The sequence below is a fragment of the Oryza glaberrima genome, chromosome 4 (assembly GCF_000147395.1).
Source record: "Oryza glaberrima chromosome 4, OglaRS2, whole genome shotgun sequence".
NCBI lineage: Eukaryota > Viridiplantae > Streptophyta > Magnoliopsida > Poales > Poaceae > Oryza > Oryza glaberrima.
This window is the reverse complement of record NC_068329.1, coordinates 2,101,368-2,120,503: the sequence shown is the minus strand read 5'-3', so window position 1 is coordinate 2,120,503 and position 19,136 is coordinate 2,101,368. Positions and strand designations below refer to the sequence as shown.

The 19,136-nt window shown below is 44.4% G+C and overlaps 2 protein-coding genes across 2 annotated transcripts; one reads left to right on the top strand and one right to left on the bottom strand.

Annotated features, from left to right (window-relative positions):
* The first annotated feature begins 4,718 nt into the window (after positions 1–4,718).
* Positions 4,719–5,505, top strand: LOC127770171 (uncharacterized). The gene is made up of 3 exons (XM_052295837.1): positions 4,719–4,769; positions 4,867–4,962; positions 5,047–5,505. The coding sequence occupies exons 1-3, from the start codon at positions 4,719–4,721 to the stop codon at positions 5,503–5,505; spliced, it is 606 nt and encodes a 201-aa protein (XP_052151797.1).
* A 5,004-nt stretch (positions 5,506–10,509) lies between these two features.
* LOC127770170 (uncharacterized) lies at positions 10,510–17,910 on the bottom strand. The gene is made up of 2 exons (XM_052295836.1): positions 16,747–17,910; positions 10,510–11,478 (listed from the first exon to the last, which is right to left on the bottom strand). Exons 1-2 carry the CDS (start codon positions 17,908–17,910, stop codon positions 10,510–10,512), a joined length of 2,133 nt encoding a protein of 710 aa, XP_052151796.1.
* Between the last annotated feature and the right edge of the window lie 1,226 nt (positions 17,911–19,136).

The window sequence follows — 19,136 nt, the reverse complement described above, 5'->3', positions numbered from 1 at the left end:
AAAGAATGCAGTCATTGAAACATGCATCAATCTTTACATAGTCCAACCCCAAATTTGACATAATCTTCTTAGCATCATCATAGGACTTAGGGACTTTATTGCCGCTTGGAAAAGCTCTACACAACATGGCAAACAGAGCATTTATTGCATTTCCACTAAGATCATAAAGGCATTTGAGGTTCAACATTTGGACGATAAAAGATAATATTGAAAAATTATCACATCCTGGGTATAGCTCTTGTTCTGCATCATCTAGCAGTCTATGGAATTTGCTAGTCTCCTCATTGGTTGCAGCATCGCAAAAAACATTATCTTGCACATCTGGTGTTGTACTGTTTTCTGATATATTATTTGCACTGGAAGCATTCAAAAAATCATTTGTCATCTCATGCATATAGAACCCAGGTTGATCTTCCATATCTGTATTTAAATCTGCCTCAGAATCATGTATGGTTTCTCCATGATGAACCCATATTTTGTAGTCTTTGTTTGCTCTATTAATCAATAGATGCTCAAACATTACACCCTGATTAGTAAAGTAATTGTTTCTGCATTTTCTTCATGGGCAACGAAGCAATTTTTTGGCACTGTGATCTTTAAATGCATAATCAATAAATTGCTTAACTCCCTCTTCATATTGAGGAAGACTTCTATTCATATCCATCCAACTTTTGTCCATGGTAATAAAAGACTTGTGAATATGGGGGATCAAACAAGATAATTTAATCGCTACCAAATTTATGAAAGTAAATTTTCAACCATGAGATTTGTTAAAGCAATGATGAATTTCCACTGCATACTTATATTAAAGGAGGGTTTAAGCCCAAAGGAGATCAATTAATGCTTATATTATTGCGTAAGGAAGGACGAGAAGAAAGTATACCTACTCGATCACCACCTGACGATAGTACTCGAGTTGTCAATGTATTCTTGTGTGTTGTCTCCGATATTGGCAAAACTAATACACGGTAGTCGCACTGGTTGCTTTTATTAATGGTGTTGAGGAAGATGCATCTAGGGATATGTAGATATTTGTGATTTAAAAATTCTGACGTAGAGATATAACTGAGATGCAGATAAGGACTCCAAAATAAGTGCATCTAATATATAACAAACTAAGATAGATCGATCAGGGGTCATCTATCAAAGCTGAACATAGGAAATCCTAACAAACAGTCCAACTAGATAACATGAAATCTAAAACCATTAGGATAACATAGACTGAGGTTGGGTGATAGGGTACTAATAATCAAATCGTTCAAAAATAGGGAAATACAGCTTTCTTAATTCAGATATAAAGGCTTTCGTGCTTTCATCGACTTGGTAGATGTCCTTCTCTGGTGCTGCTTCATCGTGTGGTGCAAAATCAGTCTTCATCTCCTCTTCGTCCGGTTCCTCAAGCTTAACATTCAAGTCAAAGTTTCTGGCAACTTTCTTTCTTGTCTGCCTTGATCCATCATCTCCATCTGAACGCATGACAGTCAAGTCAAAGTTCTTGGCTGTCACTGCTTTCTTTGGTGTATCCCTTGATCCATCATCTTCATCAGTAGGCACCACATTCAAGTCAATGCCCATGGTAGATTTCTTGGCCAACTCCTCCTTCTCCATGGTGTTCCGGCACGACGTAGCCAGGTGTTTCTTGGTGGATTCCCCCTCTCTCGTCTCGCTCTTTTGGTGGATCTTCCCTCTCTTGTGCTCTCTTGCGGCCTTGTGTTTCTCCCTAACCTATTGCTTCTCAAGTCTCTCCCAGTAGTATTTATAACTCGTTGTACATGAAATTTTTTGCGCGAAGGGATGAAAAAAGAAGAGGGAATTTCCAATATTTTGCTCCGCAGGACGCACTGAGTGGGGAAATCAGATTTTTCTATTGTAATTTCGTTGACCAAAATGGTTTGTTAGTTCCGTGATACTAGCATACTCATCGCATAGGTTTAGGCGATTTGTAAATTATCATATCAGACTTTTAATTAATAATAAAGCTCAAAAACAATTACAAAATATGAAATTGTACCGGTAGCATGCTAGCAACTAGATATTTTTAGTAATTAAATATTCGTCGAAGTGACATCTCTTTAAATAATTATGGATTTTTTTTCAAAAATATATACAAAGTAAAATTTTGAAGATGAATAATGTCCAACGACAATTATTTAAAAATGAAATGAGTAATTAATGGGTCTTTTCTTATAATATAAATTTCTATAGTTTATAAAAATATTCGATGTTCTAAAAATGAAATGAGTAACTAATGGGTTAGCTATAAACACACGTGGAGGAGATATGGTGAGAGCAAAGATAAAGATAATAGTATAGCTCACTTCCTACTATTAGCACATCTTAAAGCCAATATATATAATAGATTAGCTATAAGGTTGGATACATTTAATGTATTTGTCTAGCTCTTGCATGAGAGCCAACATCTTTGATTTTTTTGTTATCTCTCTCCTCCACGTAAGTTTATAGTAGCTTATAGCTCACTATTATTCTTGCTCCGAGAAGACGGAAGAGAGGCAGCTGCAGCACGGACTCCAAAATGTTGTGTGCGTATGACATGTGAGACCAATTATTAATGATGTATTTACCAAATTTGGCAACAAACTAAACATTGACATTTTTTGGCAACTTTGTCAAAAAATGATATGGTTGAAAATGACATCAATACAGCCCCTGACTATAGTTGATCTGGAGCTAGTAGTTGGATGATGTAAAAACTATGTGTAAAAACTATATGAAATAAGCATTATAAATTTTAAGACAAGCCTTGCAAACTAAAACAATGTTTATGATTTTTTTAATTCGTCATTAGCAAATGTTAATTGTAGCACCACATTGTTAGATCATGGAGCAATTAGGCCTAAAAGATCCATCTCGCAATTTACTCGTAATATGTGTATTTTTTTTGCCTATATTTAATACTCCATACATATGTCCAAATATTCAATGTGACAGAGTGAAAAATTTTGTCGGGTTCTAAACAGGCCATTTATTTATTAATTTCATTTTAATGGATTTTAAAAAAATTGGAATGCACCCTGCACGTTGACGATGTCAGTGAACAACTACTTGGCTCAACAGTCAACAGATTCAAACTTGGATGATTATCTACCTAGTCGAATATATCTCGCGCAGTTACGCTGTGGCGCCAAATAAAAATGGGAATTCCCTCCAAAAGTTAGTGGCAAACAATTTTTACTCTTGCCCTTTTGACGTTTTTACTTGGCTATAAAAGGCTACCCATCTACCCCTACCACCTACACAGAACACAGTAAACACACAACCAGAACCCAAGCACCTACATTTACTGCGCATACCCAGTTTCTAGGTGAAGGTAAATATTCCTGTTCCCTAGATCGATACTCCTACTCCAACCCTCCAGAAGTCCACAATCTTTGACTACTCTGTAGAGTATATTCATTCTTTAATAATTCCACACAGCCCTAGTCCCTAAACCCCTAGAGTAGATCGATTCCACACAGTCCAGTCCCTAGAGTAGATCGATTCCATCTCTTATTATGTGGGAGACTTCATGCCGCCGGCGTTCAGGTGGTGTCGTGGTGCCATGGTGCGGTGGTGGTGCCTTGCAGCCTGCTCGTGCTGCAGTCGCTTGATCGCTTACTTTTTTCCCCACTTGTGTTCTTATAAATCTTTTACCGCATTTGCAATTTGTTATGTCTTCTTATCCATAGATTAATGTTCTTTAATTTTTCTTTCCTCATCTGTGCCTTCTTTGATCTCCATTGGGACAGACTGCATGCTTCTGTTTATAGTCGACATTTAATTCCACAGGACATTCTTTTAGATCTGTTTATATTCAGTATTTAATTTCATAGGACATTCCTTTGAATATGTTTATACTCATTTTTGCATTCCGTAGGATAACATGGTTTCCCAAGTTCGCCAACCCACCAATCAGTTGGAGAACTCGAATGATGTCACACGACAACCTGCGGATCAGGCCGGAAATGGAAGGATTCGACTCATCAACACAGGTTTCGATCTAATATTTGAGTTGTTTTATGGTATCCATTTATTTTTGTTTTCTTCACATGTACGTTTGTAAATGTACAAAAACTCAAACTATCTTTTTCTTTTTCCTTTAAATAGGTATTAATCGTCGGAGACCTTGCGGTGTTACAGTTAACACGGCACTTACAAAACTCAGAGCAAGAGGCATACCGCTAGATATTCACTTTCCTAGACAATTTGGCAAAGTATGTGGTAGGCATGCTAGCATCTTTAAAAGTGAGGTCACTGTTTGCGTAAGGCAGGAAGCTCCTCTCAAGGTGAAGAAGTGGAAAAACATTGAAAAAGCTTTTCCTGGAACTTTGTCTTCAATCTGGACTTTGTTGAAGGTCTGTCACAAACATAGCTTAGTTTTTTTCATATAATTTGTTGTCTCTTCTAGCATGACATGATGATGTAGGGGAAGTTCCCTGAGATCTCACTAGATGACTATGAATGCGTCATGGCACAAGTTGAGAGGCAGTACAATATCAGACGCTACAATTTGTACAGGACCTACCGCACAACAAAAGTGCGCCCAATTCATGTTGCACCTGAAGATTGGCAGTGGTTGATTGATAACTTATGGAGTGATGAGCAATTTCAGGTACATATTTATATTTTTACACTGTTTCATATGTTTCAATATTAATAGTTAATCAACTTTTTCATAGAAGCGAAGCAAGCAAAATTCTATAAACAAATCAAAGCAAGAGATGAAGTCACTTGTTGGAACAAAGTCTATAGTGCAAATAGCATCTGAATTGGTGAGAAACTTTGACCAATCATATTTTCTATAGTTAAACTATTTTTGGCATCAAACATGTGTAATATATACTTAATTTATATGCACTGTAATTGTAGACAAACCCTGAGACTGGTGCATGGCCTAGTGCTGTTGATGTTTGCAGAGCAATATACAATTGGACATGGTCTATTCCTAATGGAGCAGAAATAATGGTATATATTAATATTAGTTCATTTGGCTTTCTATACACAAGATTTAGAATTATTCGCTTACCTCTTACTCTTCAATGTGCATAGAACAATCTTGAGGAAGCAGCTGAAACACACAAGGAAAGGATTGCTGCTGCTCCAATCCCATTGGCTGAGCATTTTGCACTGGTTCTTGGTAGAAAGCCAAACCATTCGCGTGGTGTTGGCATTGGTGCAGTCAACCAAGGGGCTCAAGAAAGGTATAGGATTCATGCACGAGCTGAGGCTGCTGACCAACGTGCTAGTGATGCACAAAACCAAGCAGCTGCATTGGCTGAAGAAGTTGAGAGATTGACAGAGGCGAAAAATCAATTGCGTGATGAGCTGCGGTTTCAACGTGAAGAGCTAAATTCTCAGAAGAAAACTGTTGAGGAACAAAGTGTTGATATGGAACGTTTGATGGACCAGAAGCTGGAGGAAACGATGAATAGAATGATGGCTCGCATGGGCGCTGCTGGTGCTGCTTCTTCCATTCCTTCATCCTCTGCAAGTACACCAACCAACTAGGTAAGGTTACCATAAAACATTACTATTAATAGTGTTAGTTTACTTATTCAATAGATTACAATAGTCATCTCTTTGATGTTTTTGTAAATGCAGGATGTGGGAAATTGACAACATATCACTTTCATCTAGGCGAGCATCCGATGAGTCAGCATCGACATTATCTTCAATTCTACATTTAGATTTCATTTTGATTTATATTTACATCAAAGTGCTCTTTCTGTTTGAGCACATTTTTCTTTCTACAATAAAGGGTATTTTTTTAGAGTTATAAAGGGTAGTTGGAGTACTGCTAGTGCTCATTTATGTGTACTGCATTTTGCTCTGCACTTTTCTTATAGCATTGTAATCTTTCATCAATAAAGGATGCTCTGAAATGGATATTTCAACATGTTCTATTATTATAGTTATAGATTTGCAAGAATATATATAGTTTTCCTCGAAAATGCTTCGAGCTGTTTACTTGGTTTCTCAGATAAAATAAAATAAATGTAAATTGATATATAAAACATGAAAAAAAATCAAATTGGTTAATTTGGCAAAGAGTTAATTAATTATATGAAAAATGTCACTATTTACACACACTATAGTGATAAGAATGCTTTGCCATACCTACATTTTTTTAACCACGAATATGTCATCCAATTTGTGGCAAAAACTAATGCAATATGCTAATATTATCTGGTGAAAAGATTGCCACAATAAAATGCATTTTCCTCACAATAAATGTATTATTCAGGTTAAAATTTCCTCACAATGTTACGTAATCTCGTCACTATAACAAATTAACTTGTGAGAAATTGTTTTCACATGTATATCAATAATATGTGATGAAAATTTATCATTATTGAATCATACAACTGTGACCATGATTCTCACTAATTACTAACAAAACATGAGGAAATAATCCATCACAATCTTGTACATCTGTAATGTCGTTGCGGTCACCAGTACATCTTGTATTTGTTACCACAAACTATCACTGTTGTTATGATCATTAGTTACAAGACTTTTGGTCACAAATATAATTAGTATTTGTGGTGAAAAAAAATTCATCACTTTGTTATTTGTGACGCCAATTTCAGTGATGACATAGTGACGAATCATAAGTTCGTCACAAGGTAGTAACTGTGATGAAAAATATAGTTATAGTGATGATTTTTGTCATCACTAAAAAGCCAATCCCTTGTGGTGACCCATGGTCTCCTCTATTGTGGGGTGGCAAGATCGGGTTACACTAGGCGAACCTTTTGCTCAGCTCTTAAGCTTTGAGCAGAGGCTTTCATTGCATCACGGAAATGATGCTCAAGGATCTGTCAACATGGCAACAGGGGCTGTGGAACGCAGCACGCGGGCGTAGCAATGCTCGTGGACACGCTGGCTTCAACAACAATAAGCAAGGATGTGGCCGTGACAACTCTAGAGGCTGCAACAATGGTGGCAATAGCGACAACCATCCCAAATGTCAACTATGCTACAAACAAGGCCATGCAGTAAAGGACTGTTGGTATAGATATATGATAAATTGTTTGTGCCGGATGAATGTTTTTGCAGGGACAGCAGCATCATATGGTGTAGATACTAACTGATATCTTGATATGGGTGCTACGGATCATGTAACCAGTGAACTTGAAAAATTGACAGTCCGTGAGAAGTACATTGGCACTGAACAAATCCAAATGGCAAGTGGTGCAGGTATGGAGATTAGTCATATTGGATGTTTTGTTGTTAAGACCCACAATCATAATCTCTATTTGAATAATGTTCATTACGTTCCTAGAGCCAAAAAAAAACATGTTTCAGCCCATAGGTATGCTTATGATAATTTTGCCTTCCTCGAATTATACTCTAACTTTTCTTTATCAAGGATCATACCATGAGGAGAATTCCGCTTAGTTGTCACGGTTATAAAGGACTTTATCCTCTACCTGCTTTTTCACCACACCAATCGTCGATCAAACATGTTTATGGAGTCACCAAGTCGTCCTTCCAAAGATGGCATAACCATCCAGGCCATCCTTCCTCAGTACTTGTCGACAAAGTCAACAGAAGTTATAAATTGCCATGTTCTAGTGAGTCTGGTAATCAGTCAGTCCATGATATGTGTTAAAAGGCAAAAAGTCATCAATTACCTTATCCTAAGTCTTATAGTGTATGTCTGGGGTCCTACCCTCTAGTCAGTTGGGGGGAAGGAAGTATTATGTGAGTTTCATTGATGATTATAGTAAGTTTACATGGGTTTACTTGCTTAAATTTAAATCTGAAGTTTTTCATAAGTTTCTTGGATTCCAAAAACTAGTTGAATGCATGTTCGTTAGGAAAATTATAGCTATGCAGACTGATTGGGGAGGACAGTATAAAAAAAATACATTCCTTTGGAAAAGCCAGCATCTCTTATCATGTATCTTGCCCACATACATATCCGCGAAATGGTTCTACTGAAGGAAAACACCATCATATTGAAGAAGTTGGTCTAGCCCTTCTAGCCCAAGCATCTATACCCTTAAAGTTTTGGGATGAAACTTTTGTTTCTACAGTCTACCTAATTAATCGTACTCCTAGTAGAATTTCCAGTATGTCTCTCCCTTCGAACATCTCTTTGATCAGCAGCCTGATTATAATTCCTTGCAAATCTTTGGGTGTCCTTGTTGGTCCAACTTACGCCCCTATATATAATGCACATAAGCTACAGTTCCGTTCGAAACAATGCACTTTCCTATGGCACAGTATTCTTCATAAAGAGTTTAAGTGTTTAGATCCTGCCACTGGTAGTGTTTATATCTCGTGCTGTGGTTTTTGATTAATCAAAATTTCCCTTTACCAAGCTTTCTCCAAATGCCAGTGCACGCCTACGCTCAGAAATACAATTACTTCATGCATCTTTCTTACCCTTGTCTAGGGGTCTACAACAGTCTGACAATATGCAATACTCTGGTTATTTTTACTAATAAATCTTGTGAAGAATCACAGTGTGAACAGGTTAATTTGTCCGGAAATAATTTGTGAAACCATGTGTTGTTTTAGTTTATTTGTGATGGAAAATTGGCAAGGAAGTTAGGAACCCTAGGTTAGTTTTTGTGATAAATTTGATTTGGAATGTTGGCGATTGTCGGTGTGAGTTCGTATGACTAATGTGGGTCAAGTTGCAATATCTATACCTAGAAACGGTTGTTTGGTCTATAAGTGTGCAGGTGATTGAAGTCAACCTTAATCAATAGAGAGGATCAGGACTATACTCAGGGAGAAGTAGAGGTCTGGCACGGTCGAGGCGCCATGTGACAGGGTGGGACTGAAGTTAAGATCCTTGGAGTCTATCTATGTCAGCAGCGGGATCGGGATATATTTGACTCAGGAAGGAGTTGAGATACAGAATGATCAAGGATGTTGGGTCACGTGATTGGATACAAGGTGACACTCAGTGGATAGACATCATATCGGGAGATCTTTGTAATGGGCTTCACAAGGTCAAATGCACAAGCGCTAGAGTTCACGGAGGAGAAGAAAAAGGGGCTTGCACAGGGGCTGTGCATGGCTGCATGTGGGCTGGCAGGCCTCGGTAGGCAGGGAGCCCAACTCGAGCTGGCCTGAGCAAACGGATGGCAACCTGGCTTGGTGGGCCGAGACAAGACATGGCCCAATATGGAGACAGGCAAGGTAGCTGGCCCAGCTTGGCATGGAGGTGGCCCAGTGTGAGTCCATACGGACGCGGACAACGTGGCGGCGGGAGGCGTGGCATCTCCGGATTCGGGGCGAGGGTGGAGACGTGGATCAATGGTCCCGTGCGCCGGCAGGGGAGCGGTATTGCGCGCGTGCTACACTACAAAAATACTCCACCCTAGTCTCTCCTCTCTGTATACTGTATACACATATATAAAATTTATGTACGTACTATATATATTTGTATACATGTGTATACTTTATATACCTACATATTACAAAAATAGAAAAAATCAGAAAAAAATTCACGTATATACAAAGTTTGTATAAAAAACGAAAAAAACCTAAAAATAAACGGGAAAAGAAAATAAACAGAAAACCGGACCGTCCGCCACCCCTCGTCCCCCTCTCCACACGCGCCAAGTGTCGAATCACGTGGGCGGGGGTGCGACTGGTCGTGTATTAGCTTTTCTCGTGTGCGACGCATGGTGATTAGCTCGCAGGGAGGCAATACGGATCGCGTGCGAGGCGACTGATTTGTCCCACTGTCAGTGGGCCCGGCAAGACGATGCGGGCTCAGGGAAGCGACATCGATGCACGATCGCGACGCCCATGTGGAGTGCGATGCGGTATTCCGCTACACCTAATTAGAGAAGACGTGTTAGCGATCTGGCGCGTGTTTCAGCCCACGTCATCGTGAGTCGTCGCGCGCGGTTCCTGTTCCGGCCCACTTACGTTTTTCTGAATGCAAGGAAATGCTGGGGAGGCATGCACATGTGCGCCGCTGTGCTGGATTTGGAGAAAAAAATCACGATTAATTTAACATTTACGTAACTAGTTTCCAATAATCATGATTTTAATTAATCTTTTCCTTTTTCATGATGTTGTTTCTTTTTATATTAAGATTTATAAAAATCTACACGTGAAGTTTGAAAAACTTTCTATAGAAGAGAGGGGAGAAAAGGAGTGGGGGAGGACATGGAGAGAATGGAACTTGAAGAGACTTAAGTGGGCCAAAAAAAAAAGAGTGGGTCGCATGCAGTCATCTTAAGACTCTTGCATGTAAAAATAGGCTTATTTTCGCATGTGAACTTTAAAACGCCCATATACATGCGGACCAGACTCTTGCATGTAAAAATAGGCTTATTTTCACTTTAAAACGCCCACATACATGCGGACCTTGAACGGTTCTCGCTAGAGCAATTTTTGCATATGAGACATGTTCCACCTACAACCTGGAGGGGGTCTTGTCTGGAAATATGGATTATGTAGCAGTGACAACTAGTCACAACAATTGAGTGTACACAGAATAATATCAGGAAGAGAAAAGACCATTTGTAGGCCTATGACTTAATTTTTGTGTCTTTTTGTTTCATTTATATGTTCAAGCATTAGCCATACAACCGTCGTAAACTCGCCACCGACGTTGAGCATCTCGGCATGTGACTTCCTGTTGCATCGGTTGGCTGCATAAATGAGAAAGTCCATCCACAAGTCATGCAGCACCTTCACTGGGTCTGTATCCTTCCGTTCATCTGAATACTTGCAATTTAGAACTATATCAGCTATGTTGCGTGCATACGTCAGGCGAGGAATTGAGCTGTCAAATTTTTCTGTGGGATTATATTTCTCGAGTATGATTTTAGCGAGTTCGTTGGTCTGGTTGAGCCGAACAGACGCTGTGTTATCATTATGGCCTCTGAACAGCTGCCTGAGCACCCTGAAGATGATGTTATTAGTCTTGCCAGCTGAAGAAAGGAGTTGATAACGCCGATCTTCGCATATTTCGTCGAGGTTGTTGCAGGTCTGTTGGAATAACCAATTTTGGGGAAGTCCAGGTACCATGTCGGGGCGAGTCACAACAAGGAACATGAGATAGTTGGACAGTGCCCTGATTGAACGCACACGTTCAACTTCCTTGTCGTTTTTACTGTCACCGGAGTAGTTGTTTTTTCTCTCTAGGAGAATGAGATCAGTGGCGATGTGCCAGATAATGATGCTCTCATGGAAGTCGATGCCGCGAAGATCGTCCAGTTTTTGAAGCAGTTCAGACGGGCAGGTATCTTCATTGAGTGCCAGGTCGCCCCACTTATATCTGAGCAACCCCATTGTATTCATGAGATGAGGCTTAGAGACCAAACCCACCGATCTAGTCTTCACCTTGTCTGGAATCATGATAGTCCACGAGTAACAAGTGTTGTTCCACCAATTGCCAATGCTGAACCCCAATTTCATAGCACACTTGCCGAGCCAGTAGTTGGTCCGGTTGACCTGCGCGGCGCGGAAGTAGAGCAGATTGAACTGGCCAATGCTATCTGACTGTTGATTAATTTCAGCTGTGGCCCAATGCAAGCCGATTCTCTCGGAGCTGAACGGGAGGATGAATTAGTCTAGCAGGAGTTTGTTAGAGATGCAAATAAGTCGCGAATCAGTTGATCGTGACCGAGTCTAGCGCTGGCAGTGGCGCGGGTGTGTGCATGGAGTTCAGAGAAAAGCGGATCGTGGGATGGCGCGATTTTGCCTCGGATTCCTATTTTTTTGTGTTGAGTATAAGTAGTTCTCTTAGCTCTTTATTCTTTTTGTAAGGTTTACATTCAGTTGAATGAGAAAAACCCCAAAAAATTGCCCCATACATTCTCGCAAGAATTCTTTCTCTGAAACTTCTCCTCTGCTCTGTTTGCTGCTCTGTTCGTTGTTGCCGCTGTAGTTCTTGCCGTGCCGGACGTGAATAGTCTGCCAGCAAGGTGTTTGATCGGAGTTTTTTGCTATCGCCAACAAGTGGTATCAGAGCACTCAGGTTGAGGGCTGATCTGACACCATGGCGTTGGTTCCGGCGGGAGCGGGAGCGGATCCGGCGAGGGGGAGCTCAGGGAGTGCTTTCTCCTACCCACAACTCACGGCAACGAACTACACCAGCTGGTGCATTCGGGTTCAGGCGATGATGGAGGACCAGGGCGTCTGGGACGCCATCGAGCCGGCGGCCGGGGTGGCCATCGACCCAACAAGGGACAAGAAGGCGAGGTCCCATCTACTGCAGTCCTTGCCGGAGGACTTGCTGATGCAGGTGGCGAAGAAGAGATCGGCGAAGGAAGTGTGGGATTGCTTGAAGACAAGGTTCGTGGGCGCGGACCGCGTTCGCGAAGCGCGCTTGCAGACGTTGAAGGGTGAATTTGGTGCCATGGTGATGGAGCCAGGGGAAACTCTGGATCAGTACGCGGGCCGCATCACCGCGATGAGCGTGCGTCACTCGGCGTTGGGCTCGACGCTGGGTGATTCCGCGATGGTGAAGAAGCTGTTCGACACGGTGCCGGAAAAATTCGTCAGCCTCGTCGCAGGTATTGAGCAATTTTATGACATTGATACTATGCCATTTGAGGAGGCAGTGGGTCGACTGAAGGCCTATGAGGAGCACGTGCGGAAGAAGAAGGCTACTGCCGGCGGGGTCATCGCCGACGGGCAGGTGCTCCTCACTCAAGCGGAGTGGGAAGCTCGCTTCAAGAAGAACGGCGGGGAATCCTCGTCACCACAGAAGAACAAACCTTCAGGTGAAGGTGCTGGGCGCGGCCAGGGCGGTCGCGGTCGCGGCAGAGGCCGTGGCGCAGGCGGACGCGGCGGGACGCCGCGGGGCGACTCAGGTGCAGGCTCTGGCAGCGGTGGCCGTGACAAGAGTCACATCAAGTGCTTCAATTGTGAGGAGTACGGGCACTACTCTAACCAATGCCCACATCCGAAGAAGAAGAAGGGAGAAGCACATCTTGCACAGACGGAGGACGCCGGGCCTGCCCTGTTGCTTGCGGTGACGGAGGATGTGCCAGAGCGCGCGTCGTGCGGCTTGGTCGTACGCGAGCAGCGCGTGTAGCCCAAGCTGCTGCTGGCAGACGCTGGTGGACATGCTGGCGATGTCTGGTTCCTGGACAACGGGGCCAGCAACCACATGACCGGCGATCGAAGCAAATTCCGGGAGTTGGACGAGTCGATCACCGGACGGGTGAAGTTCGGCGATGCTTCCACACTGCAGATCAAGGGGAAGGGGTCGATTCTTTTTTCATGCAAGAACGGTGATCAATGGCTGCTACAGGATGTCTACTACATCCCCAGTCTGCAATGTAACATGGTGAGTTTGGGCCAACTAACAGAGACCGGGCATCGCGTGGTCATGGATGAGGATGTACTCGAAGTGTTCGACAAAAGTCCATGGCGGCTGGTGATGAAGGTGAGGCGCACTGTAAATCGTCTTTACCGAATTGAGTTGAAGCTGGCGCATCCCGTGTCCCTGCTGTCCAGCCTCGACGACCCGGCTTGGCTGTGGCATGCGCGGCTGGGACACGTAAATTTTCAAGCAATGAAACTGCTGGTGGACAAGGAGATGGCGGGGGGTGTTCCGGCAATCGTCCACCCGAATCAGCTGTGCCAATCTTGCCTGGTGGCGAAACAGGCCAGGGCGCCGTTCCCGGCGGCGGCGCACTTCAGGGCGGAGGAGCTGCTTGAGCTGCTGCACATGGATCTGTGCGGCCCGATTACACCGAGTACGATGTCTGGTAATCGCTATTTTTTTCTGATAGTTGATGATTATTCCCGGTGGATGTGGGTGTTCGTGCTCAAGACGAAGGATCAATCGCTCGATGCTTTCGTAAAGTTCAAGCCACTGGCCGAGAACACAGCTGGGCGGCGCGTGAAGACGTTGCGGTCAGACCGGGGTGGTGAATTCCTGTCAGGCAAGTTTGCACAGGTGTGCGAGGAGGCGGGGATTCAGCGTCACCTGACAGCGCCGTACTCGCCCCAGCAAAACGGGGTGGTGGAGAGGCGCAACCGCACGGTGATGGCCATGGCACGCTCACTGCTGAAGGGGATGCGCGTACCGGGCAGGTTTTGGGGGGAGGCGGTGCGCCACGCGGTGCATCTCCTTAACCGGCTCCCGACGAAGGCAATGGGTGATCGTACTCCGTTCGAGGCATGGACGGGGAGGAAGCCGCAGCTGGGACATCTCAAGGTGTTCGGCTGCACGGCACACGCGAAAAACACGCAGCCGCACCTCAAGAAGCTGGACGACAGGAGTGCACCGTACCTGTATCTCGGCGTGGAGGAAGGGAGCAAGGCTCATCGTCTGTTCGATCCGCGTCGTGGGCGCATACATGTAAGTCGTGACGTTGTATTTGAGGAAAATGTGCCTTGGGAGTGGACATCAGCTGCAGGACAGGAGCCAACGGATTTCGCGGTGGAGGAGGAGCCTGGTGAGCAGCTGCCGAGCCCGGCAACAGCGGCCGGCGCGGTACCGTCGTACCGGGCACCGTCTCCTGGCAGGCGCGTCGGGAAGGAAGCAGTGGTGGCGGCAGAAGAAGTACCGTCGCCGACAACCCCGGTGGCAGCATCACCGACTCTGCCTGGAACGCCCACGCCCGGTTCTCCATCGACAAACTCTGCCGGGGTGGTGCCGTCACCGGGCACAGATGACAACATCGATACTGATGATGGGCCTAGGCGGTATAGATCGCTGGCAGATGTCCTGCGTGAGGCCCCGCGTGTGGATTTGGTGGAGGACGAATGTGATGGAGAGGCGCTCCTAGCTAAGTCAGAAGAGCCATCAAGCTATCGAGAAGCTGCCGGCCAACCTGCGTGGGAAGAAGCAATGCAGAGGGAGATGGAGGCAATCGAGAAGAACAAAACGTGGGAGTTGGCCATGTTGCCAGCCGGGCACCGAGCGATTGGGCTGAAATGGGTGTATAAGCTCAAGAAGAACACGGCAGGGGAGATAATCAAGCACAAGGCACGGTTGGTTGCAAAAGGATATGTGCAGAAACAAGGGGTCGATTTTGAAGAGGTGTTTGCTCCGGTAGCGAGGCTTGATACCGTTCGTGTTGTGCTTGCAGTGGCGGCTGATCGCCGCTGGCAGGTTCATCATCTTGATGTCAAATCGGCATTCCTTAATGGTGAACTTGAAGAAGAGGTGTATGTTGCACAGCCGGAAGGGTTTGCTAGATCAGGAAAAGAGCATCTTGTGCTCAAGCTGCATAAGGCATTGTATGGACTCAGGCAGGCACCGCGAGCCTGGAATATACGCCTGGACAGAAGCTTGAGGGAGCTCGGCTTTGATCGGTGTACGCAGGAGCAGGCAGTATACACCCGAGGCAGAGGGAGTGATGGCATAATTGTCGGCGTTTACGTTGATGATCTCATTGTCACCGGAGAAAATCCCTCTGAATTGAAGGTTTTCAAGGAACAAATGATGGGGGAGTTTGAGATGAGTGATCTCGGTTTGCTCACATATTATCTCGGGATAGAGGTTGATCAGGATGAGAGTGCTACCACATTGAAACAGACTGCATATGCCAAGAAATTACTGTCTCAGTTTGGGATGATGGAGTGCAACTCAGTTTCAATTCCAATCGATCCGAGATCGCAGCTGAGCAAGGATCCAGAAGGTCACCCGGTGGATGCAACTGAGTATCGGCGGATCATTGGTTGTCTTCGGTATTTGCTTCACACGAGGCCGGATCTGTCATATGCTGTCGGGGTGGCAAGCAGGTTCATGGAGAGGCCAACCGTGATGCATTTCAAGGCTGTAAAACAAATTCTCAGATACATCAAGGGAACGATGGATTATGGTCTCGTGTATGCTGCAGGCACTGGGGCACTGGAGATTACAGGGTACACTGACAGTGACCTCGCCGGGGACTTAGATGATCGGCGCAGCACAGGTGGAATGGCGTTCTACATCAATCAGAGTCTGGTGGCGTGGAGCTCGCAAAAGCAGAAAACTGTGGCACTATCGTCGTGTGAAGCCGAGTTCATGGCAGCCACGACGGCGGCCTGTCAAGCGCTCTGGTTAAGAGTGTTGCTAGCAGAAGTGGCGGGAGTGGAGGAGAAAGCAGTGAAGCTCTTCGTCGACAATAGGTCAGCAATTGCATTGATGAAGAACCCGGTGTTTCATGGGAGAAGTAAGCATATTGACACCCGTTATCACTTCATACGGGAGTGTGTGGATGGCGGGCAAATTGTTGTGGAGTTCGTCCGGACTGAGGAGCAGCGGGCGGATGCACTGACGAAAGGGTTGCCGGCGGCGAAGCTGGCGACGGCGAGACACCTTCTTGGTGTTCGTTCACTAGGGCCACGGCAGAATTAAGGGGGAGATTGTTGATTAATTTCAGCTGTGGCCCAATGCAAGCCGATTCTCTCGGAGCTGAACGGGAGGATGAATTAGTCTAGCAGGAGTTTGTTAGAGATGCAAATAAGTCGCGAATCAGTTGATCGTGACCGAGTCTAGCGCTGGCAGTGGCGCGGGTGTGTGCATGGAGTTCAGAGAAAAGCGGATCGTGGGATGGCGCGATTTTGCCTCGGATTCCTATTTTTTTGCGTTGAGTATAAGTAGTTCTCTTAGCTCTTTATTCTTTTTGTAAGGTTTACATTCAGTTGAATGAGAAAAACCCCAAAAAATTGCCCCATACATTCTCGCAAGAATTCTTTCTCTGAAACTTCTCCTCTGCTCTGTTTGCTGCTCTGTTCGTTGTTGCCGCTGCAGTTCTTGCCGTGTCGGACATGAATAGTCTGCCAGCAAGGTGTTTGATCGGAGTTTTTTGCTATCGCCAACACTGACCACATCCTTGATCTTCCCCAGAAACCTCTTGTCTTCGCTTTGACATACTGGCGAAGAGCCAAGACTGATCGCCGGAGTCGGTGCCACCATTTAATACGAAATGTCCATCGCATGCCACATAAGAAGCCAAGTGCCCAGCTCGATGCTAGAGCGCTTATCAGGGATGTCGTCTCCATCAGGAAAGCACCAACCAACAAGAGATATGTGACAGCGATGTCAATCCCGTGCTGCTGGCCGGCTTTGCTGCAGCAACTGCTGCCACCCCTCCCACTGACGATGAACAAGAGGAAGGAGGCAAAGATGGTGACCGGAGACAAGACCCGGATGGAGTAGCCAAACCAGCTGTGGATCACGCCCGCCTTGGTGTAGAGGATGTCGTACATCAGGGACAGCTCCATCTCTATCACCTTCCACATTTTTATGCGCGTCTTCCTGTCCTTCTCCTGGAGCATCTTCTCGATTAATATCTTGGTTTCGGACCGCTCGGATTTCTCCACATCCAATGGTTCCTCAATCACAAAGTCGACTATCCCACGCTTGCAGATGTGGTGCAGGGAGTGAGCATACTGTAGAGATAATTCTTCTTCTTCTCTAATCCTATGATCTTCATCCTGCAGGTAGCAAAGAAGTTGGTTATTACGATATACTTCCTTAGGGGAGCTCCAGATGTTGCTCAGCTTGTTACATCTGAGCGCATGTATCCTCTCGCCGTACTTGAAAAGGCCGACGACAAACATCAAGACGTTGGCCAGCAAAAAGGGCTCGTGCCCTCTCGTAGTCACGTCACCGATGATGATATGTTTGTAGAGAACATAGCTAGCTCCAAGGAGCTGGAGAAGAAGGATCTGCAGGTGGCGAAGCCAGAGCTCGCTGTCCTGGAGGGCGTAGGCGGTGATGTTATCCGGGCCACTGAGATGAAGCAGAAGGAATGGTGCCCAAAAGGATGCCAGCCGGTGATCGCTCGCCACGGAGCCGAGGGAGAGGTGGCCAAGGGCGTATATCGCGGTGGAGTCAGCCAGCAGGTATGCTAGCCAGAGGAGGAACCTAAGCATGGCGGGGGCGTGACGGCGGCGTGTCCCCGCGAGGAGGAGGAGGATGACCTGCAGCATGAGGCTCCAGGTGACAAGAATTTGGATACCCCATTTTTTCCAAACATCCATCAGATAATGGAAGAAATCCATTGCCATTTGGGTACGAGCTGGTGGCTACTGTGATTTCTGAGCTTAGCTGCTTAAAGCCAGCCAAGGGCAGAGATTGATGCCTCATGTATATATGCATGTTGTTGCTGCTATTAGTAGTTCCGAACCCTCGACCATGCTGCATCTCTGTGAAGTCAAATATAGCCTCGCCCTTAGCTAGCCTATTCTTTTTCCATTCTCTCTCCCGAGTGTAGCTCGACTGATTTGATTTATGATGATGAAACCTTTTCACCAGAGTTTAAGTCCTAAACTTGAAATGGGGGTTTGAAATGGGGTTTGCATTTACGGCTAATTACTGTTTTAATGATATGCCACATATACTGGCCTGTCGATAGCTAGACGTCTATAATAACTTTATAAATCTTAAGATATACCAATCCAATATTCAGAAGCGATCATAGGGATAGGATGTGCTTGTGTGCGTTCAAAGGGAGTAGCTAGCGTACGCATGATTATATGAGTTGACTACGTTGTATTGTGTTTCAAAAGAAATTTTTTTGTCAACTGGATCGTTTGTGTTTCTCTAGATCAGATCCATGGGTATATTTGCATCTGGAAGCGCTCTTTGAATAATGAAGTCCAAAGATGAGCAACGCAAATTGTTATATACTATGGATCCGCATGGAAACAAACATGTTATAAGGAGGGAAATAACAAAATAATATTTCTATAATATAAGCCTATTTGAAAACATAACTATATTCCGGTCAAAAAAAAAAAGCATAACTATATTGCATACGTAGTAAGCCTATATTTATATTTTACTGATTGAAGACGCCGCAGTTTCCAATGGCTTTTTATCCCATTATGAGTGACCGTTTACTAGAATCTATATAATATTTTTTGCAGATATTAAGTTGGTTATCATTTTAGTAGGGGAGTTGGGGTTTGTCCCATCACCCTATCTCCTTTTATTTCAGGAATAAAACTCAATAGCTACGTGTTAATGGTAGAAACCAGATATCTAAACTATTTTCATTACTGGAAAAAACCTGAAAGATATCTTTGAACCCAATGCTAATCACACAACAATGTATATAGTGAAATGGTCCCTTGAGGATCATAGATATCGCCTAGAGAGGTGAATACGTGTTTCCTATAATTAAAAAAAAATTACATTGGATGTTAGATCAGAGAGTTCAACTGGACCAATTCGATCGAACACAGAGTAAATAGGAACCACCTAT

Coding starts and splice junctions, on each gene's coding strand:
- LOC127770171 (XM_052295837.1), top strand. CDS start 4,719: ATGAAGTCACTTGTTGGAACAAAGTCTATAGTGCAAATAGCATCTGAA. Junction 4,770..4,866: donor TGCAAATAGCATCTGAATTG/GTGAGAAACTTT, acceptor CTGTAATTGTAG/ACAAACCCTGAGACTGGTGC. Junction 4,963..5,046: donor CTAATGGAGCAGAAATAATG/GTATATATTAAT, acceptor CAATGTGCATAG/AACAATCTTGAGGAAGCAGC.
- LOC127770170 (XM_052295836.1), bottom strand. CDS start 17,910: ATGGATGTTTGGAAAAAATGGGGTATCCAAATTCTTGTCACCTGGAGC. Junction 11,479..16,746: donor GAAGATCAAGGATGTGGTCA/GTGTTGGCGATA, acceptor ATTAATCAACAG/TCAGATAGCATTGGCCAGTT.